This window comes from Coptis chinensis, chromosome 8 (assembly GCF_015680905.1).
Source record: "Coptis chinensis isolate HL-2020 chromosome 8, ASM1568090v1, whole genome shotgun sequence".
Taxonomy (NCBI): Eukaryota; Viridiplantae; Streptophyta; class Magnoliopsida; order Ranunculales; family Ranunculaceae; genus Coptis; species Coptis chinensis.
Window position 1 is genome coordinate 89,132,353 of NC_141463.1, and position 25,118 is coordinate 89,157,470.

Here is a 25,118-nt window from a genome sequence, read left to right on the forward strand (position 1 = left end):
CTTGCCACTGACAGAAATGAGCAGATTGGTTCCACGAGCTTAAGCCGCCTTGAATTTCATCTCTAATAGCGATCAGAGAGTGAAGATCAGTCTCATTTCCAGAGGTGGCCATACAAGGTTTTGTTTGGGACATCAACTGGTTAAAGAGTAGGAAGATGATGTAAAAGTTAAAAACTGTAAATGCCAGGTTTGAAATCATCTTTGGGAATTGTATAAACTAAAAGGTATGTGGTGTAGTAATATATAGGAGCATTGCTTGTCAAGATCTCCATTAATGTTGCCTTTGAAATCATCCCCTATTCAGTTACTCAAGATCTCCATTAATGTTGCCTTTGAAATCATCCGTTTCGGCATTCAATTTTTTTCTTGCCTGTCAAGATCTCCATTAATCTTGCCGTGTAGAATAATTTGGTAATCAGAGTCATTTTCAATCTAATGTCGAGTAGAACTCAAAACTGGTTTCCGGTTCTTCTACGTTTGCGACGTGAGTCAATCCTCAAATTTGTTGGCTTATGAGTAAAGATCTCATTAATCTTGCCGTCTATCATACTCTCTACAAAGACGAAGACAATTCCTCTTTTTTTTTTTCTTTGGTAACCTCATTTTCTTCCCTAATCGTAAGATGTTTTACAAACTCAAAACTCAAAAATGTTTGGACATTGGAGTTCTTCTACGTTTATACCACTGCAATATTAAACAGCAAAATTAACAACTCTAATCCATTCATTTTTTTTCTAGTCGTTATTAATGTTTTGTTTGTGTGACTTGAGTTGTAGTTATTAATTTGTTTGATCAAATGCGACAATTGGTTTTTTTTTTTTTTTTTTTTTGGCATAGAAGTAAGTAGTAAACTCTAGTGTTGGGTATCTGTTTTTTGAGAACAAATGTGATCAAATCATTGGAGTAATCTACAATGGGTGGTCAATGAATATGAACATAACAAGTAGAATACATATTCCACGAGCTTATAAATGTGATAAAAAATGTACAATATTGCATACACATTGCAGCTTGACTAGTCCCAAGCATGGCCTCAAGTCAGTAGTTTTCCAAAACCAGGTGCAGTTACAAAACCCACCAGTGATTGTCACTCACCACAGGCCACAGGCTAAAATTTCAGCTTGACTAATGGTTCGTTCTTATTAAAATTCCATATTGCAATATGCATATCAAACCCTCTCCTGATATTAAACTGGTGAATCTCTTTACCCTGCCGCAGTGCAGCCAATCTTGCACAAGCAGGGAGAACCGAGACAATTGTTACCTTGTTGGGTTCAATGTCGAGCATTCCTCTCAAAAAGTTCAAAGCACTAACCCCTTGTCCATGCTGAGCACAAGCAGAAATAATTGAATTCGAAACAACTACATCTTTATCGGAAAGCACATTGAACACAGAGCACGCCCATTCCATGTGATCACATCCCGAGTACATTGTTATAAGAGCACTTCCTACACCGGTGGACAACTCGATCTGTTTTCTAATAACAAACCCATGGATTTCCTTCCCTAATTTCAAATCCTTTACCAGGGAACAAGCTGCTAAGGCCCCAGACAACGTGATTGTATTTGGATTTGTATTTGTTTCACACATTCTATAAAAGAACTCAAGAGCTTCAGTCATGATGATGATCTTATGGTAGCGAAGGGCTTCCTTCTTAAAATCTTCACCCTGAAATGAACAGGATTTTGAATTTCTTGATTTTTGTACATGACTGCCTCGTCCTTCCTTTCAATGTTCAGAATTTTACCTTGTAATGGGAGAACGGCCTGCATCAATAAAAGTATAATATGAAATCTTCTCAAAATTCTGCATTCGACAATTTTATCCATGTAGGAAGGAAATTGATTCCACATTGGAATGTAGTCTGACGTACACAAATTATATGGGAACTTAAAAAATCACAAACGTTCAAAATTAAGATATTGACTTGGCCAAGCAAGTTCAACTGTGCCCAAACGATAAAGTAAATAGCTACCATTAAAGGCGGCTATGCACCTTCTGTCCTCGTCTGATTTGGAAAACATGGGGTTGTGCATCTCAGTTCAACTATACTGAGCCTCCTGGATAACACTAGATCACTGAGCCCCCCATCCATACGAATCGTAGTTTGTAGTGATGTCCTTTTCCATTTGTTTGATGGTCTAGACAGGTCCGCTAGTGGGGTAGTTTAAGGATAGGAATTCTTGGACAGTTGCAACTCCATAAAATTGAATGTTTTTCTCAAGCCACCAGTAAGTTGATAGGATGGCATTTTGTCAATCGTTTCTAGTGCTTCAACTAAAGAGAACACAGAGCTCAGAGCAAACCCAAAGATACCAATAAAACACTAACAGTTCATGCTTTTATGTAGACGGCAATACTACTACATCATTTGGAACTGGAAAGGAAACAAATCAAACCTCGCCATAACAACCCAAGATTTAGCGGCTCTAAATAAGAATCTTGAACCTCAATCTTCAATTGAATTAAAACTTTTGTGCAACAAATGAACTACAGAAGACAAGAACGATATAGTTGAATACGTTGAACCTCTAACTCCAAATAAAATCTTAACAGAAGACAAGCTAATGTCCTTTTCCTGGAATGGTACAAACCACAAACCAAGAACATTAATTGTACACAAGAACATACCGGAGAAAGATGATAGACATAAAATTAGTTATTCAGTTTTTGTTTTTTCTGAAGTTTTAATTGACCCCTTGGCTGGAATTCAAAAATTAAAACAAATTCAATCAGTACTTAGCCTAGGAATACTAAAATTTATGTTACGCTTGCCATTTTAGTTTATTAGTCCATTTGCTTCGCTATGAGTCTATGACATCCCAGGGACACGCAACATTCACTTTATGTAAGTTGAAGCTCTCATCATTTGATTGCCTAAATACTGAGAAAATCTGATTGCAACAAAGAAAACCCTGTCCATATCACTGATCGTATTTGGCTATTAATACAAATGGTGACATCATGCAATCATTAACCACAGCTGCCTCAAAATTCTGGTTGGGCCAATGAAATATAAAGGGATTCAATTATAGTTTACAGTGAATACATACATAAAGGGCAGAATGAGTTTTGGAGACATATGTTGAAACATGGTGTGGACAAATTTAAATAGCATAGGGACCGTAATCAAAAAGTTATTGACAAAAGATGATTGGGAGATATAAACTGAGGGGGGTACCTTGATAAGTTTCGACTTCTTCCCAAGGTTATTGAGTGTTCTTGTCAATGAAGCTTTGACACCATCGATATGTGTACCACCATCAACTGTTCTTATGCTATTAGCATATCCAAGCATTGTATATGAATATGCATCTGAACACCTAAAAAATGACAACAACAAAAGAAATAAAATTAAAAAAATAAAATTAACAATTCAAATGGACACACCATTCCATAGACAATGGAGAAGCTTTGGTCAAATACAACATTGTCCTTTCTATCTACCACTAAAATAGGTTTGGTATGTGATAGTAAGGTAATTTTGAAAGAGTGTGTGCTACATTCTATGAGATACTTCCATCAAGTTTGAGGATGACTTATATGACTTCAATGCAATGTAATTTGGCATAAGCATCTCACTGCTGAGTGCTGACTTACACAATACAGCAAGTTAGCAATTGCCCTATTGAAGCATCAGTTCGTATAGTCTATACTCTATTAGAATGTACATGTCATTCCAATAGAGTAACGAGGACTTAAAGTCTAAATCGGAACTTAGAACGATGAATATAAATATCTTACCATTGGAGAGCTAAATCGATTGTGATGCCTTCTACTTCTTTTCTGAAGCCAACAGTATCATGAATTGGTTTTTGGACAAAAAACACCATTTAGCCATATTGAGGTAAGCATGGCAGCAGGTGCCGACTAGCAAAGTCGGTCAAGGTTGATGATACCAGAGGTCTGGGGATCGAACCCCGCCAGCATCAAAGATTTACTGATCTCATTTAAAAACAGGCTTGCCAAAAAAAAAAAAAAAAAAAAAAAAGGTAAGCATGGCATGAGGCAAAAACTTTGATTAAATGCTAAATGCTCTACAACACACATTGGAACCATAGTACCTATGGATATTGTTTGAAGCTAAGTTACATTGACACGGATATGTGTGTCCGTATCCAACACGGAAATCAAGTCTTTGACACGGCGAAAATATTGGTGTAATATAAAAAATTGAGGTATATCACATGCAATATGTGTGCAATATGTGTTCGACACAGACACAGGAATACGTATCCGACATGGATTATTCTCAAAATATGGTGTGTCCATGTAACATAGGTTTGAAGCATAGGAAATGTGCATCTTGTTCATTCTCTATATCTTTTACCATAATTCCTTTATCGAATATACAAACAGAAATTTGTTGCATCACGGACCTTCTATTGAGAAATGGTCCAACCCACCAAAATAAAATATATAATGAAAGGTTTTGGGTACAACCTAATTTAACAAGTTTAGTGAATAATTTCTTCCACATCAGAACTGATTACCATAATGACACTGGAAACAAATAACACTTGAGCCGCAAATTATATACCTTATCAGAATTTAACCATTTCACATACTCGAGCAACCCACCAGCATAATAGTACTCATTGTGTTGCGTCTTCTCTGGATCATCGTCCTCCTTTCTTAAAGTGATGGTAAGCTGAAAAGTACAGAAGAGAGCCACCAGAAAGAAAAACCCAAAAAAAGGATGACACAACATGCAAAAGATTAGTCAAGCACTTTAAGAAAAACCCTCACAGCTCAACAAGGAGTCTCAAGCAAAGAGTATACACTAATACACTATCATAAAAGTTGGCATTGCGAAATTATATGCTCAATATAATTGACAAGAAAGCACAGAAAGCAAGAACCAAAAGAATAATATTAAAAAAAAATACAGAACCAAAGGCTCAAGGCACCTTTATTAATTGTAGCTCATCAGTTCAAGCAATGGATTTTAAATTGTGTGAAATGTAGAGTCTATCATTCATGCCTTAAAGACTCATCATTCTCGTAGCAGCCCTTAACATCCACAAATGATTCCCCCAGATTAAAGGAAAGAACTAATTTTTCATGCAACAGATGTACAAAACATAAATTGAAAGGGGAGTCAATGCAGAATGGAAATAGAAAAGATAAGAGAATAAGATGGGAATTTGTTTTTTTGGGGGGTGGTATTTGAAACCTAATATAAGACTAACTAAAAAAAATGGACCAACTCACCACATATTATCACATTTTCTTCTATTTTATAGAATAAAACCAAATCAGATATTTGTGTATTCTTAAATTTCCATTCCATCGCAGATAAGCCAACAACCATTGGAAAAACTAATTACACTGACACGGATACGAAGTGTTTGACACGGTGAAATATGAAAACTGTGGTTCACATACAATATGTGTCCATGTGTCCGATACAGATTATTTTTGAAATATTGTGAGTCCATGTAACATAGTGGAAAAATAAAGGTGTTAAACAGGAGTTACAACAAACATCTCCTCTCAACTCTTCTGTTGTCTTATTTTTTCCTCCGCACCCTAAACCAATGAGGTTCTTCACTTCCATCATGGAAACGTAAAGAAAATTAAGGATATTCATCCACAACCTAAGAGCAACTACCATCAGCAACCCACAACCCTTGAAAGCCATATTCATCAAATCATCGTACATATTCCACGAAAAGTTTCTAAATGCAATCTTGTTTTTTATGGTCTTGTTTTAGGTTTTCTCGACCTACTACTCAAATTCTTTTTCATCCTAAGAATAAGCTCCAAAAGTGAAACTTGAGGGTCAAACTTCAAGGATAAGGATCCCAGTTCTTACATCAAAACTAGAACCACAGATTGACATCAAGCACACAGGAAACCAAAAGGGTTATTCAGAATGTGATCCTCGTAGGAATTATCTACTGAAAAGTGTAAGATGTTTGTAGTTTAAAAGTATAACATTACCTCGGGGTTCAGAAAAGAAAGTTCCCTGATTCGCCCTGCTACTGTGGTGTGGTCAAACTCGACTGAAGTAGTAAAAACTGCAAATACAAATCAAATAACACAAGTACTGAAAACCTTGATATGGTTGATAACATCGATGATGAACTTTTTATTCTAGTCACTACTCTATTACCGGAAACCCCTAAATCCCCCTTTTCCCGGTGAAGATGGGATTTGATCCCCAAGACCTTGGGCCAACCTCCCAAGGCTTGACCAGTAGGCTACTGGAAACCTTTGGTATCAAACACAGTATTGAGCATGTGACTTCGGAAGGAAAGAAAATAAAATAAAATGCCTTCTGTATCAGGCCAGAACCTAATTATTGTTCCCCGAGCAGCACTTAATTCAGCTGGAAGTACATGACAAGTTAAAGTTTTCGTAGAACAGAACAGAAAGAAACCAGTTGAGTTTTCTGGCTCCAATAAAAGTCAACTTCGGTAAAGTTCCAAGACATGTTAAATGTAGGAACAAAATAATTGATTCAGCTCGGATGATCTCTTTGATCAGATATCAACTTTATTGAAGAGTCAGGGTACCGAGAATTAAATAAGAATCAGGAATCTAGTAACACTCTCGAGTGGAAGCCTCATATAGTCTTGAAAATCAACAGCCTCAATGACTTTGCCAGGCACCTCCACAACGGGACAACGTGCCCCAAGGCTTCATGTATAGGGGTGCAGGAACTTAGTATACCAGGTTACTTAATCACCCAAGAAGAGCATAGAGGAAGAACCACTTCTCAAAATTTTACTTGCTTAAATGAAAAGTAGAGTCAAATTGGCAACCCTTCCAGGACATTCTTGGTATTTCTTGTCAATTTAGCATTGAAATGCAATAACGCCTAAAAGACTTAGAATTGTCAATTCATCTAAGAGGAGCATCCGGAGGTATAAGACCACTTCGAACAATTTATTTGCCTAAAACTGGAAGAGTCTAATCGACAACTCCTTTATTCCATGAGGATCTTTAGGTAATCCTTGTATTTTTAGCTTAGAAAAAGGATTGCTGCCCCAAAGAGAATAAATTTCTACACCTTCCAAGTTGATTTAAACTCTTTCTCCTCTCGCCATCTTCTTCTCTTCCCTTCTCCACTCCTTCCTTTTTCTACATCACTTAATACAAGTTGATTAGTAACGACTCGTATCACCCAAACTTAAAGGGATATCACTAAAGTTGGACATGAGGAAACAACAATAAAAAAAGAAAGAATAGGAATGATCTTTGGAAGGAGTTATCTAGTTATTTTGTTGTCGTGCTATCGACCAAAGCCGGACACTATATAGCTACATTTGAGACTACATAAACTTCCACATACATATTGGTGGTCCTAATCCATAGGCAATATGCATATACAAATCTAAAACACTAACAAATATATCAAAAAGGTATATTCGTCAATTTTTACCTTCATTTTATATTGCAAAGGCAGGTAATGACCACCCAAAACATTTTATTGCACCAACTCGAAACATTATTGGTAGATAATATCTAAGGCTATCGCTATCATCACTGATTTGGGACTTACAGATCTCAAACATTTACTAAACACAACTTAAGATGGAAAATATCAATGTTTAGACCTTTCACTATACTAGAAATTATTTAAAGAAAGAAAGAATGTAATACACATATTTAACGATCGTTATGCAAGTGGACATCTATTTAAAAGGATCTTATCTTATTGTACCAGAATTAACAAAGCAAAACGAAAACAAAATACAGAAGAAGGCAAACTAGGAATGTAACACTAGTGCAAACAAGTTTTTAATTTTAAGTAAAATGTAAGAACGTTCAGAGTCCCTTTTAACTGCCTAAAGGTCTTCCCGTGTCCACATCCTAACGTGGGCATTGGATTCCATTAGGGAAATGAGGTTTGAAATACAAACTAAAGACACGATGAAAAATATGATTATGATTAGCATCCATCTGCTCGCTTTATTTATTAAGTTTATGTCCTATGGGGCAAATAAAACATATTGATATGAATGAAATCTACATTTTCAGAGAAGTATTCTATCTTGTTTGGAGAAACCTAAACTTTTGGTAGCTTTGAAGAATGTGTACCATATTGAGTAAAACTTTAATAATATATGTAATCGTCAAATTTAAGTTTCAGAACATGTTTGTAATTTTCTTTTTTCCTAAAAGATCTATCATTTCTCGAGTCCTAACCATGCAAAAACAGAATCACATTTGACTTCCATAATCTATATCCTCAAATAATGACACGGACATAAACTCCGATACTTTTGAAGATTATGCCCACGACTCATTCATACTTTATGGTAAATACATATTCCATTAATAGGCAACATGAAGAACTTGTTCAAACCTGAGCGTGTAAGTACCTTTTAAATCATCACCCCATAATTCCAAGATAAGGTAGTTGACCAATTAACAACCAACATGTTGGGGAGTACTTATATTAAAAGCAAATCAGAAAAATCCTCTAGAGGAATAGGACTGGCCAGCACAACTAGTATTACCACCACTGCTAGACATGAAAAACAGAGTCATTTTCGTGCAGTATAGACACTATGGTTACTGTTTCCTCTAGAAAAGAATAATATGTTCCTTTTCTAACAAGTATGATTCCCAGCTGATTCTTTGTAAGAAAAAGGTAATCAAGCACCTACCACAAACAACTTACAAAAACACCAATACGCGAATTATACTCAATGTTAACAAGAGAATAAGAAAAGAGGGTATCAACTACTAAAAGGCGAAGACTCTTTCTTATAAGTAAATAAACTTCATAAGTAATCGTGGAAATTTTAATAGGAGTCAGTGCTCAGGCATCCATACACAGCTAAGACATCCCCATCGGGTTGACACCTTGTACCAACTTATCATTTGCCATCCCACCTCTCACACTCGGAGCAAAAATTGCTCAGCAAGACGCTTTATGATGGGAATGGCATAATCACAAACTCACAATTGTAAAACAATTGTAAAACTAGACTTGATAAAATTTCAAACAAATTCCATCCCAACTCTCATGTTTAATGATACTAATAAATAAAACATGGAATGTCATCAAATAGAAAACATGGACAATTGAAACAAAAATAATAATAAACAACCACACCTGCATTATTGCTTAACATACTCCAAATACCATTTATAGGTATCCACAAGTCCATCACGAAGCGATATCTTCGGAACCCATCCTAACCCCGCAAGCTTCGAACTATCCATAAGCTTCCTCGGTGTCCCATCCAACTTACTCAAATCCCAAACCAACTCCCCTTGAAACCCAACAACTTCCTTAACCAACTCCGCTAGTTCCTTAATACTAACCTCTTTCCCACTCCCTATATTAACATGTTCCAATCCACTATACTTGTCCATCAAAAAAACAACAGCATCAGCTAAATCATCCACATGTAAAAACTCCCTTAAAGCCAAACCACTCCCCCACACCACAACCTCCTTAGCATTCCCAACTTTCGCCTCATGAAACCTTCTCATTAACGCAGGCAAAACATGCGAGTTCTCAGGGTGGAAGTTATCATTCGGCCCGTATAAATTCGTTGGCATTCCCGATATAGCATCCCAGTTATACTGCAACCTATATGCTTGACACATTTTGATCCCAGCTATTTTGGCAATCGCGTACCATTCGTTTGTTTGTTCTAAAGGACCTGTAAGTAACGCGTCTTCTTTAATAGGTTGAATGGCGTACTTTGGATAAATGCATGAAGAACCGAGGAATAGTATTTTTTTACGTGGTTGGTGTAAGATGATTGAATGACGTTGGTTTGGATGAGTAAATTTATTGAAATGAAGTCAGCTGGGTACGTGATGTTTGCATGTATGCCACCTACTTTTGCGGCTGCTAAAATTACGTAATTGGGCTTGTGGGTTGAGAAGAAGTTTTCACTTGGGTTTGACGGGTGAGGTCGAGTTCTGAGTGGGTGCGGAGGAGGAGATTTGTGTAGCCGGATTCAGTTAGTTTTTTAACTATTGAGGAACCGACTAAACCTTTTTGTGTCCCGCTATGAAGATTTTTTGAGGATTTGTCTGATAAGAATGAATCCATTATGGAGAAAAGACTGGTTTGAGATTGAGATTTATAGATCTGAAATTCTGGAGAGGAAATGTAATAGTATTTACCGAACAGTGTGTCAATTACTCAATATATATATGTAGGATAAATTTCGACAGTTAAATATCGGTATATTATACGGTATCAATATTTTCTTCTTGGTGGGTTGGATCTGGGCTTGCCTTTACTGTACACATGTACCGGCTGTACCTATCTAAAAGTGTATCTTAGTATATCTGCTATGCAGTGGGGCGTGAACAGAGAGGGAAGAGTGGAGAAGAGAGATTGAAAGGGTGTGGAGAGAGAAAGACGAAGAGAATAAATGATGAATGAGGACAGACAGACAGAAACTAACCAAGTTATCTTTTGTACAAATACTCCCCTCGGCCCAGAACGTTTGCTCCGCTCACTTAACTATACAGTATACAACTACTGCTAATGTTAATATGTATTTTTCTGTTCAACAGAAGATATGCATGTTCAGTTATGATTTTAAAAATCATGACAATAGTGTCGTAGACCCAATAGCGCACATCATTTCTTTGGTGATGTAACAGTGTTTGTTTTCCAGTAAAATTGGATAACTTGCAAGGGAAACCCCACGATATCGATTGTTAACCCTCTCGATTAAGAGAGTGTTGCTGACAATGGCATCATGGCCGAATCACGAATTTACCCTTTTATTTTTCAGTGTGTATGTTGATTTCTCGATTTTGTACGCACTATGATTATATATATTTATGGAATGAGAAATCATATATATATTATTATTATTAGTCCTTAGCATTTTTTTATTTTATTTGTATTAGATATGCCTTGCATTTTTAATGAACCACACCCTTCAAAATTCAAAATTGTTTGGGGGTGGTTTATTTTAAATTAGCACGTAATATTATACATCCAATGTTAATCTACGAAGAAAATGATGAATTTGGGCGTTTTATATGATTTATCTTGATGCAGCATTGCAGATGTCACAGTATACTTGACGCTTGGATCTGCAGCTGTTGCTGGTGGCTTCAGAGTCACTAACCGGAATGGCCATTTTAGGGTCATGATGACTTATCCAGATTTGTCATGTCAACAGCCAGCTGCTTTTAGAAAGTTATCATATGGACTCGATGCTGGCAGCCGGAAGATGTGAGGGTGCTGCTGGTACTCAGTTGCACAGATCATTGAACCAGCACCAATAGATGGTCTCTGTACATCTGTACTGACTCGCAGCTCTATGAAAGGATTGCCACTCTTCTGTTTCAGATACAATTTGGTATCAGATAATAGCTTTAACAGAAGAACATTAATTATACATCCAACATAACCATAAGCAGGTCCTTTGTTTAACTTTCAGTGTATATACACTTAAGTGTTTTTATGTGAAATATGTAAGCATAAAAGAACAAATGCATTTGACTAGGTATACAAAGGCAATGTAACTATGTAAGTAGTATACTACCTGGAGACCCAAATCAGGTAGCACCTTCACATCACTCTTTCGATCTACTGAAAAGGTGTTGATCAAATGTTCTTGTTTCTGTTGACCATGAATGAAAGAGGACATCTTCTGTTGCTTTCCCGTCAAGAGGGCTTCACAGTGACTGGCCATTTCCTTATAAGGAACATCGGGTGCAGTTGAGACTGAAAACCTTCCAACTTGACATGCTGTTTCAAGGACCTGCGCAAACTTCAACTTCTTAGGCACGAGGACGGGATTAGTGAAACACTATGTAAGAGAAAACAAACATGTAACTGTTTGGATGCTCTAATTACACAACAATGGTGACTGCAACAAAGCCAACATCTCACAAGATGTGTTTAAGACTGAGTACAATAAACATAGTGCATCTCATTGACCAAAGTTGTGATGAATGATGAACATTATACTAGAATGTTGAACAAAGCAAAAATTTAAACAACATTGGCTAGATGTTATATCTTTTAGGCCGACTAAATTTGACACTAAAATATTTGTATACCTTGGCTTTTCTCTTGAAGTACTTCAACAAGAAAGCGTTCAATTAGGATGAAAAAGAGAACCATAATAAGTTTGATTAATTTTTTTTTTTTTCTTGAAGATCAATGGAGTAACATACCGATTCCAGAAGTTGATTAACACTCAAAAGATCAGGAAATTCCATGACCATCTGCATATTAGGTTTTGTATGACTTTCAGCTGCTTCAGGAGCAATGTCATCATCTTCTATAAAGCTAGTATACATGGCCTGCAATCATAAACAAAGTTACATAGTGATATAGATTTTTTTTGCAGATATCTGTAACATGTGAGAGAGCAGCTTGAAACCGAAGAGCTTAACTTGACTCTATTTCAGATTTGAGATGATATCTTTTTGACCTATGCTTCAGCTTTGGTAGAATGTTTGCCACATGAGCAGGGTCTCGGTTAAGAACTTGGTCAACTCGACCTAGTTACTCCTAACACATGCTTCTCTTTTTCAAGTGTGATATATAATACAGAATATAAAAATGTTGGAAAAAGGTTTAACCAGTTCAATGATTAGCTCTTCTGTAGGATTTGATTTTAGTATTTTACAACAATCAGGTTTATATACTCCAAGTCTTAGTTGGATTCCAACAACAGCAACTGTGCCCAACTTACGTAAACCACCAGGAAGTATCAGAAGAATATAGTTACCTTATCAACAGATTCATTGTCTTGCGAACAATATTGGGAGTTCTGTTTTGGTGCTTCCATGAATATCTGAGATCCCAATGGACATACGTCGTCAGGCACAAATTCATTTAGCAACTGCTCCCTCAGACTAGATGCCTCAGACTGCACCCACACAGATGCAAAAGTCAAACGCTCTCTCCAACTAAATCGATAGGATCCATAAGATGCTTAGAAAGTGATAAAAGTTCTTACATTTGCCAAATTTAAAAAACTCATTAAAACGGTAGAAGCCAAGGATTCTTTTGACTGATCCTCGGTTATTTCAATTGAGATTAGTGACTTCAAAGCAGTGTTATCATCTTCTTCTGTTCCATAAACTTTTATGGGATGGTCTGAACCAGAACTGACTGCCTCTAGTTTGCAATCGTCTACCAAACGTAGAAAAGGATCGGCCTACAAAAGCATGCAATGCAAGCTCAAACTTCAAAGAGGAGCAAAATATCGACTCTTCATCAACAATAAAGATAAAACAATAACAATTGAATAGATATAAATATTGCAGGTACATTATTGACAAGTCAAGAAAAACCCAAGGAATTTAAGTTCCACTTAGTAGAGACCAGGCTTGGACAGTATGTAAGGTTGGTAATAGTTTACGACTTAATTTGAGGCTTGATAAGTAAATGAATGAACTTGGGCCTAATTCCTACTAAACCCAAGCATAGTCCAGACAGAAAGTTAATCACTAATTCACAAGACATACTTAAAGGTTAGGTAGAACACACAGGGTACACGTTTTTGACAATGAACTTTACACTCATTGCATTAGGAGCTATTGATAGGCAAAATCCTCCTTGTAAAATGAATTACTAACGACAAAGCAAGTGGAATGCTAAAGTACACCGGGAACAACAAACTACATACAGTTTTGTCTGTAAGCAATGCCTTGGCATGAGATACAAGTGGTAACACATTGTAGGCTTTTGATGTGAAGATGATCATGGAAATTGCCAAGGTAAAGAGAGATCGACGGCGTGATGGTTGCAGTGGACCTGCAAGAAGGGGGAAAACGTTATTTCATCCTTGTCCAACATAGCATGCTCTCTAAAAACCATTCATTCAGCGCAAAAAATTAAACAAACTTGGCATCAATCATCTATGAGAACAGTCAACATGGAAACAAAAATCATTGAAGTAAACACAAATAAAATAGTAACCTACCTCCTTCTCGAAGAGCAAGGCTCCTTAAGGAAAATGCGAGCTGGAAACTTCGAGTTAAAACCTCATGATTAGAGCTCTACAGACATTATAGATACCACATAAGTGGATGAAGTGGATGAATAACAAAAACAAGAACAAAATGACAGCTCTATTGTGTCGACAAAATAATTCGATTGCAATCCAAATGGTACCACTCACGCACAATCACACACATTATTACCTTGATTCTAGAAAATAATAACAGCAGGCTGTAGGTATGAGCTATTGCCTCATAGTCTCTGGGTGTGTTCTCAGGAGAGATGGACTGTGCCCATATAGATGAAAGCAGGAGAGTAACCTGACAACTACTCAACCTGAGGGAAATTGGATCCTGAGGTTTAACGAATAGAAAAGGCTATATCAGGTGGCGGTGAATAAAAAATGTATATCAGTGTCTTATAAACATTTAGAAAATGACATTGAAAATATTGTTTGGATGAAGCAGAGATCAATGGCACATACCAGTTCTTTATGTAATTTGCTTCCTGAGAATGTGCCAGAAGTTGAAGGATTGGGGAACCATTCACACTATGAACTCGGGGAATAAGATGATTGCAATCTTGTCAGAATCCCCTCATTGTTGCTTTTCACTTCCCCATCTACAGACATATTATCAGTATTTTCTTGACAAGCATTTTTTTCATTACAGAAAATTTGTCCTTTTCGTAAGCTTCTCAAAAGAGCAGCTGAAGAAGAAAAACAGAAACAGTTCTAGAGAGGGTCCTTGAAGGTCATATGCCTTATTTGAGTCAGAGGTTACTGAAAAGGTGTGGGGCAAACAGAGGACGGCACAAGAACAACAGAAAAGATGCGGTGAGCTCCCACCGCGTGTTTCATGGTCCTGATGGACCATAGCTAGAAGTAATTGATGAAATAATGCCTCGAAATGCCTAAATAATGTTTGGAGCATGTCAGGGCGATATGGCATCAGGAAACGAGGTATTGAAGAAAGAATTAACTAAAGAATGAGCCTAACTTGCCTTGTTTTGATACGATACATTTGGTAAAGATGCTACTATCTGAGCAGCCCGATAAACCGCAGATACTGTAGTCCTGGCTATCACTGTAACAGTTGAGATATTCTCCAACATCCCAGTCATCACATCAAGAACAGGGCCTGCATCTCCAACCTGTTTACCGTAGTATCTGAGTTTCATATTTACTGAGTTTTGGCAAAAGCTTTGTCTCGAGTATTTAGGGAAACGGAGAAAGAAATACCAGAAACTTCTTCCCAATCATTTATATTGTCAAACATGAAGAGTGATGAGAATACTGAGAAACATGGAGAGAAAAGACTACCTTATTCGATACCTGCACAAGGCACTCGTCTACCGCCGCTTGAAAATTTCTGTTCCATTTAATTATATCAACACCCAGACTTGAATCTTCCAGTGAGCAGTGTATGCTTTTTCTCAAATGTCGCAGGAGATCAGTGAATGCACTAACAACTGCTACAGAAGCCTGAACCTTAGATTGCTGAGTAAGGGCAGTGATAACCTCAACAATGTTTAGTTGCATATCAGGTTGTTTGATGACATTCTTGTGGTCAAGGTGCTTGACTAAAATAGACAACAACAAATGCATGTTTTGACCTGCAAATTGAGGTATTGAAATATAAGAAGACAGGGGCTATAAGGACAGCAAGAGAATTAGATGAGGGAGAGTACTACTCAAAACAATAGCTCGAATAAAGGTCTCATTCAAAAAATTTGCCCAGACAAGGCGCCTTATTTGCAAGATGGAATTCCCGTTGATATGGAAACACAGTTCTTGAGTAATTGACAAACTCTTACCAGAATTTTCGATCAACAACTGCATGTCCAACAAAACAGGAAGAGCTAATCCATGTTGAGTCCATAAATCACCATTATCGAAGTAGCGAAACAGAGACTCCAAGACACGCCGTATCGTTGTAGCCACCTTAGCCAGCTTGGCCATGTTATGCAGGCATACCCTAGACCAAAATTTCGGGTTCTTGGTATCTTCCCTGTGAATAGTAACAGAATCTATTATGACATTGTTCTTCATCCACAAGATGTAGAAAACAATCGCAAAATATTTGAGGCAAGGACTCACATAGGTACATTTATTTCTCCTTTATCGTTCACAATACTTCTCCAAGAAGGAACTCTTGTCATGACATCAGGTGAAGGAGAAACATGGCCTTGAACCTTAAGGACTTCCTGCACCCACCGACTTTGGGTACCTTGAGTTTCAGGGTCAAGATTTTCTGCCTTATTCTTATGATCTTCATAATTATCCAGGACTACTAATACAACCTGTAGATAATGAAGAATTCAATGGAATTATACGAAATTGAGAGGGAAAATTATCCTCCGTTGTAATATTATACAAAACAAGAATTAGCAAAGGACTGGAGATGAAACAGAAAACTTTGAAATAGAAAATATAACAACAAATGTAAAGTAAGAGTTCTCTCTTGAGTTATAAGAAAACTGAAAACACTTACATTATCAAACTCGGATGAAATATGAGAGTATTCACCCATGAACCAGATCTGCGTATAAAATAATAAAGAAGGAATTTTTAGTGGAGATGACAAGCAATAGAATTGCAATAGGCAAGAATACATCCATTTTTAAGTATCCATGCACTATGACTTCAGAAATAATGGTATAAGAGAAGCAAATATGCCGTTTGGGCAGGTGCCAACTAGCAAAGTTGGTAAAACCTTTGGGTGATGATACCAGAGGTCTGGGGCTCGAACCCCGCCAGCATCAAAGAGTTACTGATCTCATTTAAAACAAACTTGCCAATCAAAAAAAAAATGTCATTTGGCGCATGGAAAAATTGCAACAACACACATGAAGTGAAAGGAGTTGATTTCGCAGTATTTGTCAGAAACCTAAAGTCACAGACAACGAAGAATAGCAGTTTATATATACTCAGGAGGGATAGAATACCATTGAAGAAAGGGCTTGCAGCCCAGCCGAACGCAGATGTTGAGCCCTGTCATCCTCCCCTACTTCTTGCGCTAATTGACAGAGCTTTGGGATTAGACCTTCTAAGTTGAACATGTAGGTACTATCTGTCTGGCAAAAGTCAGGGATATACCATAAGTTTACATCTCCTCCCAAAAGAAACTTCCTGCTTAAAAAGCACATAGAGAATAAGAAAGAACAGGCAACAAGACGTACCTGACTATTAACAAAGTCAAATAGAGTCTCACAGCCAATAATACGTATTTCATCCTGCCGTGTTTGGTCAAGCAGAATTTGTATGATGCTAAGTAAGCTACTTGCAAACAGGGACCTGTGACATATCAACACTCAGATAAATTTACAACTAAGACAGATATAACTGTTACACAATAAGATTCGACTCGTAAGCACAATGTTAAGATTCAGTTAGCTCTTGTATTTGGTCTCTCAAAAAAGAAAAGAAAAATGTAAGGGTATTATTTCATCAACTAGTGCACAGTAGGTTTATTACACATATCAATTGATGATCATACCAAGCAATGAAACCTAAAAGGCTAAAACAAAACAAACATTAGAATATGTGGCCATTGTAGCAAATCATTTTGCATCCAGAAAGTACAACTTCCCATAGTACATTTATATTTAAAAGGAAAGTAAATAGAAAGAGAGAGAGAGGCAAAAAAATTGAATGTATTCAGACATTTGGAAAGAAATCAGTAGAACGTCCTCGGTAAACTCACATTTGTTCCTTGCAAGAAATTAACAATTTCCTGTAGATGCACATGACAACTTTTGCCAAATGAAAGTGCTCACTTCTTACTTCCTTGTAACACCTTTGCTCCAGATAATTTGAGATCTGATAATCAGTTCCAAACTTTCATCAATAATTTCAGTCATTTTCAGTATTTATTTTAGGAGGAATGTGCTGATAAGTGTTTGGGTTTAGGAGTGGCAATATAGAAGCAACCAGGGATGTCAAGTGTCCAATGTGAAACAACTACTACACGTTACTCTTTCATTCTTGTAACTTCCTGTAATTCTTTTTTGTCTTATTCAAAAATCTTTCCTTTTGTTGAACTAGCTGAACAAAACAGACAAACATAATTTTGAAAAAAGATGCATATTAAGTACAAGTGTAAACAGGGACGGAACCAGAATTCAACGTCTGGAGGTGCAAGAGCATATGCAGCTAGGTAATTGAACTTGGGGGTGCGAATCCTTATAGTCATCTGGTTATTTTTCTAGCAAATTACTAATACATTATGTAACTTATCCAAATCCCTAGATTCATCTATAAGTGTAAAGCAATACAATGATCTTTGAAAAATGCATGAGGCATTAAGGCACATAGGTAATAATTGAAAGAATCCGATATTACCTTTGGAATGCGCATAGGATTTTTCGCTGCATACTCACATAATTTACTAATCTTCCTGTCATTTGGTTCTTCATCCTAGAAAATGTATATCAACAATCATATTTTTATACCAATGTAGCTACATAATACAAAAAAAAAAATGAAAAAACTAACCGGACTACGAGGAAAAATGTCTGTGAGAAGCTTCTTGTATCGCTTCACAGGTTGTCTAGATCTTGCACGCATTGAAGGACAAAAGAAACATAAGCTCCCACAAACTGGCAACACTTTCCTCGACATCAAGCCCATCTTTCCTCAATCCCGAACCAGCCTACATGCAAAAAAAAACTGATTAAAATATCAACTAAATATATATAGGTTGATGAATAGTATAATATAATATAACAATGATTACTACCGCCTGAAAGAGCAGGTCGGGAGGCCGGAAATGCCTTGTAAAAATAAATACAATGCCTGAAAAAAATAGCAGCGGAGGATCTCTTTCAATCTATCATGTCTCCGCGTTTTGCTCTCCTGTTTTTTAGTTTTTATTTTGTTTTGTGTCTATTTCTAGCCCCTGCCATTTTTATACTCCGCGCCTGCTGCAGAAGAATATAAAACAGGCCACGCCATTTTTAGTCAATTAACGAAACTGAATTTGGTTGTTTGCACGTACGTAGTTTTATAATAATTTTGAGGCCGTCTTTTGTCAACAGTAGCAATGTTATTTGAGACGTACATATTTTCACAAAGGTAAATTAAACAACCAGCATATGAGTTCTGGGAATGAAAATGCTCAAGGGAACATTAATAAGGTGAAGAATTGCCAATGTCCTGAAGAGGTGATCTCTTTTGAGCAATACTATTGTTGCTACAAACATGCAGTTTTCTCCTTTCAATATTACCACCACCCCAGTAATCTTTATTCTTGTTGCCACTGTGAAGATTCTCTTTCAACCTGCATATCAACACATGCTTCTCCTTCTCGTTCTGTGTCTCTCGTGGTATTCTGGTACACTCCTTCTTTTTATCCTTCAATCTTCCAACCTCAAGGTTAAGCTCCTTAATCTTTTTCTCTAGGTGAGTTACTTTGGTCTGGGAGGAATTAGCTTTATGCTTCCACTCTTGCACCTAAAATCATGTACGTAACAATTATAAGTTTATAACATACATCTTAGCTATCTCACTAAGTAATCAAATAATAGGTTGAACAACTATCCACATAAGAGCATCTTTAGGAGTGATACCAAACTAGCATCAAACACCAAATTTCCAACAATTTGGTGTTTTTTCAATTTCAGGAGAGTGGAGAGTCACTGTTGATGAAAACACCAAAAAAACACCAAACCAAACACCAAATCGGCTAATATTTTAGTTCTAGCTTTGGTACTGTATCAAATCACTCACGCGGTTTTTCTAAAACAGCGCGGTTTTGCCAACACCACGTGGGCTTGATTGTGGGCTTCAATCAAACAGTTTTGCTAAAACCGCGCGAGAGATTGGGAAAGAAAAAAAATAAGAAAGTTGATCGCGCGGTTTTTCAAAAACCGCGTGGGCTTGTGATTTTAAGATGGGCTTCACTGGCACGGTGTTAAAAAAACCGCGCGGTTTATCCAAAACCGCTTTATTTGATGTTGCTCCTAAAGATAGTTGGTGTTTTTTTTATTTAGTGATTGGTTTGGTTCAAAATTTTGGTGTTTGTTTGTTGCTCTCCCAAAGATGCTCTAGTCACTAGAACTGGACAACAAAATCAAGTAAGTAAAAGAGGATAGTCATTAGTACTTTCTAAAAAAATTGGTACAAATGATTTGACTCAAATAACAGAAAGCACATGAAAAAGATCTTACAGAGGAATGAAGTGATTGAACATGATCATCAGAATCAAGAGCTCTATCTTGCCAAAAAACACGGGAGCATTGCAAATCTTCCATCTCGTCCCTCACACGTTCCAGCATTTCTTGCATCTGTGACCACTGCTCCATCTCTGCTCTTACCTGCTCCACAATCTTCCGTACGATTTTCTTGCATCTACCTGAACACATTTTGTCCTCACGGAATATGTTCTCCTGATAGTTAATTTATACGAATCAAAGGTTCAAAAATTTGTACCAAATTAAGATGTAAAATACTTTAACATTGCTTGCAAGATAAACAATTGGCACGAGCCCAATCAATCATGCTATTTAGCAAATGTATCATGTATGATGCAAACTTGACTCAATATGTAGGCAATGTTTGCCTGGTGGCTAAGTAAAATATGGTCATTGAGCTAAGCCAACCATACACACCAGAGCTAAGTGTGCTCATAAAAGTATGAAATGGCACTATGTTCAGTGTTTCAGACTAAAGAAGTGTGCAACCTGCAGCTGCCTAGACTGTGGAGTCAATTAAAGTCTGAAGGATTAACAAAGTCCGTTACCCTGAGTCCTGACAGCCACTAATTAATGAAGTAAAACGATTCCTCAGTACTGCTCCTCACACGCATGTTAAGAAACAATTAATATGTGAAGCTCATAGTAGCCTAGTAGGTACGCTGTTATGCGCGGGGGTCGAGGAAGAGACACAGAATTAAAAGATTCCCCCCTAGTTCAAATTCTCTAACAACCAAGTACCAATGACAGCAGCAGGCATTATCAAACTGACAATTGAGATTACCATATCTGGAGTCTGGACCATGTTATCTGAGTCACTTTCAAATTCACTGGAACTCTGTAAGTATTAATTGGACGTATTCATGAGTAAAATATGTGTGCATAACTGCATACACAAAATTGAAGGATCTTTGAGCAACATTGTTTCTAGCATATGGGACTTGGTTAGCCCCAAGCTTACTCTAAACTCGTAGTTATACTATCATCTGTAAACTAAAATTATCACCCAACCAATCAAAGGAGCATATAAAATAACGTTCATCAGCAATAAATAACAATGCCCAAGTTCAACTACTCTTGGCCTGATACCTATACTCATATATATATACATGGTTTGCAGGCTACTCCGATCCGTGCATCTGCCTGACTACTCAGTCAGTCCAAAAAAAAAACAAAGAAAACCCACAGATATTAATTTTATTCTCAGAATAGCCAGTTATCAATTTGAATTTTATTCAAGCATTATTGAAAGTTTGAGACACAAGTACCTAATGACTGTCCTGCCAAGTATAGCAACAAAAAGAACCTCCAATATTAATGTGACTGATCTGTTTGTTGTGTTGTGAACCTTATCATCCCATTTACAGTACTAGTTGTTGCTTCTTGGTGAACCAACTCTCATGTCTCATCTAAGTTTCTCACAGACCTTCAAATAATTTACCTTACCAACTTCAAATAATTAAAGTTGCCTACATTTTAGTGGTACTAAAAATAATTATATATGTTTCAAAAACAAGTTACCTTGTGAAGTAGCACAGGTTGTTGAACAACCTGAACCTGAGCAGAAGAAGACAAATGAGGAAATTCGATACGCCTGGAATTAGATGCAGAACTTGTTGCACTACTTGCACATGAAAATATCATTGACCCACATTCCTCTTCCATCCTTTCCAACATCCCCTTTGACAATTTCTCCATCTTTCTCCTCAATACCTCCACCTATTTTCCCAAATAACAAAAAATAAAATAATAATTCAAAACTCAATTGACTAAGTCAAACCACGTTGACCTTCTACCATTAGAATGAAAATGTGAAGGTCTAGTAAGTGAAAAAAAAAGGCCATGCTTACATCTTTGAACCGATTTTCTTGATCATCCTCAGAACACTGATTGATATTCCGACTAGTTATAATCGTTAAGCTTGATTCTGCCATGTCTCGAATCTCTTTAACACATTTCTCATCTTCATTTAACAATAGTCCTTCACTACTACCAAGCTTGTCCAACTTTCTTTGCAGTACATTTGCTTGTTTATCAAAGTTACTAGATTTACCAAACTCAAAATCTCTAACACCAGAACTTCTCTGTAGTTCTTTCATCTTTTCTTCAAGTTCTTCTATCTCTTCTTCTAGTACTGAACTCATTTTCTTTCCTTCATGTATCTTCTCCTTCCCCGAAACGAGAGTTTCCACAGCTGATCGAAGAGTTCGTTTAGTTTGAACACGATTCAGTTCAAGTTTCTTTAACGCAATGTCGCGTTCCATACGAAGAAAGTTGCATTCAGCTCGAAGTATCTCAGCTTGGAATCTCCATTTCTCTAACTCTTCTTCTTCATTGTTCTCTTTAAACTCAGTTTCTTCAACTCTTTCTCTTCTTTGAGTTCGTTCACTGTCATTAAACGAGTTCAACAACACAATGGGAACTGATGTTCTTGAAAATACACGTTCTTGATCAAACAAAGATTCTAGCTTGCCTCTATAGGTACTTCTTTGAGTATCTGAATGTGGGTTGTTGTTTCTAGGAAGTTGTTTGGTTGTTGTTTTGCGACGATGTCTTCTTGGTATATTGAGTATTTTGGGTGTGGGTGGTGGTGGTGCATGCCACCTTGCTCTTCTTATCGTCGACATTGAACTGTTATATTATGTTTTAAAGTGGTTTTTCTGAAAAGTGGGTTTTGTTTTGTTATTTCAAATGCAACGGTAATGAAGTAGAAGACTAGAAACTAGCTAGATAGAGAAGAACGTGAGAGAGAAAGAGGGAGAGGGGTAGGTAATAAAGGCTAAGTAGTAAGTAGTTCCTCGTCAAGTGTAAAAGGTTGTTTTTGAAATGAAGAGCTTTTGATCATTTTTCGAGGATTGGATGCAAACAAGTATACAACATGCGGCTTGTTTATTGTTTGTTTTTATAGAAAAGAGTGAGAATTGTGATTTTGTGATTAATTAATGGAGTTTTGTGTTTTGGAATGCATGCTGAAAGATTGAAAGTAGGAAAGTATGTACGAACCAAAAATAGATATGTTTAGATTCAAATATCAAAAATGCTTCTTCATCCTAGTTTTGAAAATGAAGGCATTATTTACTATTGATATGATTTTCCATTTGGAGAAATAATCAAGGCAAATAAGCTGATCCTCTTTACCCAAAACAAGAAGGGAAGGTGACCGGCCTCTTGATCCATCTCAGTATCAGTCTATCAGTGTGTAACCAGTCTATCAGTGTGTAACCAAAATGTATATACTCAAAAATGGTTACTGTAAGTACTCTTCGTTCTTAAACATATTACTACAGGATACGTGTCCACACACCAGGTCGTATCTTCACAGCTCGTACACCACTAACTCGTACCATGCCACCAGGACATAACAACGACCCAAACTCAGGTCGTCCCAAATATCAAATATAGTCATATATGGAAGCAAATGATCTCCCGCAATCCTAAAGCTCAATCAATGCACCAATCAAAGAGATATTTACTTTGTAAAATCAAAAGTAATGACGACTCATCAAGATAGCACAAAATATAGATCTACACTTGACAACGGCCTGGAACAAATAAGAAAAGTCAGCTCAAACATCTATAAGTAGAGAGAGATAAACTAAGTAAGATTTAATTCAAGTTTACCCAAAAAACTTGATACGTAGGCAATTTTTAACCCCAAGAAAGAGTGTATTCGTTCCCTATCAATCTCAAGTTCTCAACATCAAGTCTTGGATACAAATCCACACCTTTACAGTTACTACTAATGCTAACACAAAACGAGAACTTTCACATCACGGGCAGCCTATAATGGTTCTCGAGCAGTTGATGTCAAAGCCCGTTAAAGCAAAAAAAATCGTTGTAATTAACTTTAGAGGAACCGTAACTTAATTATGATTCTAATGATAAGCTTGTTTTGGACAATATTTTGCACAAGTTTATTTAATTAACAACACTAGGATGAAGCACTTTTTGTGTTGATATAAAAATGTGATGCAGGAGAGTATCATAATCAATCAATCCAGGCTTGTGATAGAAATTGAACAGCTTAAAATTTGAGTCACAAGCAAAAAAGTAAATGGTGCTTTCAGGCAGACAACTTAAAACTGTAATAAGTTCGAATATTCTTTTCATGTGCTTCATCAGATGTTAATTGCTACCCATCTGATATCCATGTATGGGTCCACTACAAAGAGCGTCATACGTGAATATGGTAATGCAATTCAAAATATTAGGATAACCCGGAAGCATTGGCGAATGGCAATGCCCTCAGAAAAGCAAGTATAACTCACGTGTATGTTGACTATGTTCAGAATAGAACAAATTAGACATGTTTGAGGGGGACCATAACCAGGAAGAAGTAAATATGCCCACACTAAATAGGTGCATCAACCTGGAGCCACGATCGTGCATTGATATGCATGCCCACATTGAATAGATACCACATATAAAAATTCAGAATATCTCAAATTTTCAGAGATTGGCATTACGAGTTTACAACCACCACAGTAATAACATTGTATCACAAAGCACAAGTCACAAGGACCATTCCCAGCTACGTTTTGAACGCAATTGGTGAGATTGAAGAGCTTATGATACTACATGTAAATCGTAGTGTAGTTTGTGGAACATAGTAGATTAGTAAGGCGCGTGCCAATTAAAGCAAGAAAATTTGTGACTGAAACAGTTTTATGAAGAATTTTAATGCCCAGAAGACTTTATAAACCTGATTAGTACCAGCACTATGCTCAGCAGTTTTGCAGCACCATTTCCTCAGTCAGCTACTCCTACTTGCCTACTTAGTCAAGTGATCTCAAGCTTTTATCCCTCAAATCCACCAATTTAAAGTTCCTTAAGCTTGCCCAAACTTTTCTCTACCATATGTCTACCTAATCTATGTTCTTGTTCAAAGCGTCCGACTTCCCTCAAACACCAGAATTACTGACGGCTGACAGTTTGGGTAGGGATGGTTACTATCCAGAATACTAAAAGTTCACCTAGCAATTCCTAGTTGGCAGATCCTTCATCAACTACAACCCGCAAAAACTA

At 36.9% G+C, this 25,118-nt stretch overlaps 2 protein-coding genes and 2 pseudogenes across 9 annotated transcripts; all 4 read right to left on the bottom strand.

Moving 5' to 3' along the window:
* Nucleotides 1–931: 931 nt before the first annotated feature.
* Nucleotides 932–9,268, bottom strand: LOC147484083 (DNA gyrase subunit B, chloroplastic/mitochondrial-like). Of its 7 annotated transcripts, none has more exons than XM_086575971.1 (7): nt 9,075–9,268; nt 5,948–6,024; nt 4,542–4,652; nt 3,746–3,816; nt 3,183–3,324; nt 2,565–2,579; nt 1,154–1,326 (listed from the first exon to the last, which is right to left on the bottom strand). In XM_086575971.1, the coding sequence occupies exons 1-7, from the start codon at nt 9,127–9,129 to the stop codon at nt 1,303–1,305; spliced, it is 495 nt and encodes a 164-aa protein (XP_086432097.1). In that variant the 5' UTR covers nt 9,130–9,268; the 3' UTR covers nt 1,154–1,302. The 7 variants fall into 7 exon arrangements, with proteins under 7 accessions (XP_086432095.1, XP_086432097.1, XP_086432098.1 ...); XM_086575972.1 differs by lacking the exons at nt 1,154–1,326; nt 2,565–2,579 and adding exons at nt 1,525–1,669; nt 1,749–1,767; XM_086575975.1 differs by lacking the exons at nt 1,154–1,326; nt 2,565–2,579; nt 9,075–9,268 and adding exons at nt 1,781–2,278; nt 2,401–2,491; nt 6,302–6,420 and having other exon boundaries at nt 3,746–3,962.
* On the bottom strand, nt 9,129–9,574 carry LOC147484084 (GDP-L-fucose synthase 1 pseudogene; annotated as a pseudogene).
* A 1,281-nt stretch (nt 9,575–10,855) lies between these two features.
* Nucleotides 10,856–18,787, bottom strand: LOC147484085 (protein SEMI-ROLLED LEAF 2-like; annotated as a pseudogene). Its single transcript, XR_015204271.1, has 20 exons — nt 18,641–18,787; nt 18,397–18,553; nt 18,244–18,318; nt 17,606–17,721; nt 17,082–17,196; nt 16,848–16,976; nt 16,394–16,441; nt 16,000–16,202; nt 15,717–15,910; nt 15,223–15,515; nt 14,850–15,053; nt 14,386–14,803; nt 14,105–14,254; nt 13,885–13,960; nt 13,588–13,715; nt 12,916–13,116; nt 12,685–12,825; nt 12,125–12,253; nt 11,488–11,706; nt 10,856–11,282 (listed from the first exon to the last, which is right to left on the bottom strand). The product of XR_015204271.1 is annotated as a protein SEMI-ROLLED LEAF 2-like (transcript).
* A 139-nt stretch (nt 18,788–18,926) lies between these two features.
* On the bottom strand, nt 18,927–23,126 carry LOC147484086 (myosin-like protein). Its single transcript, XM_086576938.1, has 4 exons — nt 21,944–23,126; nt 21,615–21,812; nt 20,070–20,288; nt 18,927–19,353 (listed from the first exon to the last, which is right to left on the bottom strand). The coding sequence occupies exons 1-4, from the start codon at nt 22,718–22,720 to the stop codon at nt 19,030–19,032; spliced, it is 1,518 nt and encodes a 505-aa protein (XP_086433064.1). The 5' UTR covers nt 22,721–23,126; the 3' UTR covers nt 18,927–19,029.
* Nucleotides 23,127–25,118: the final 1,992 nt, after the last annotated feature.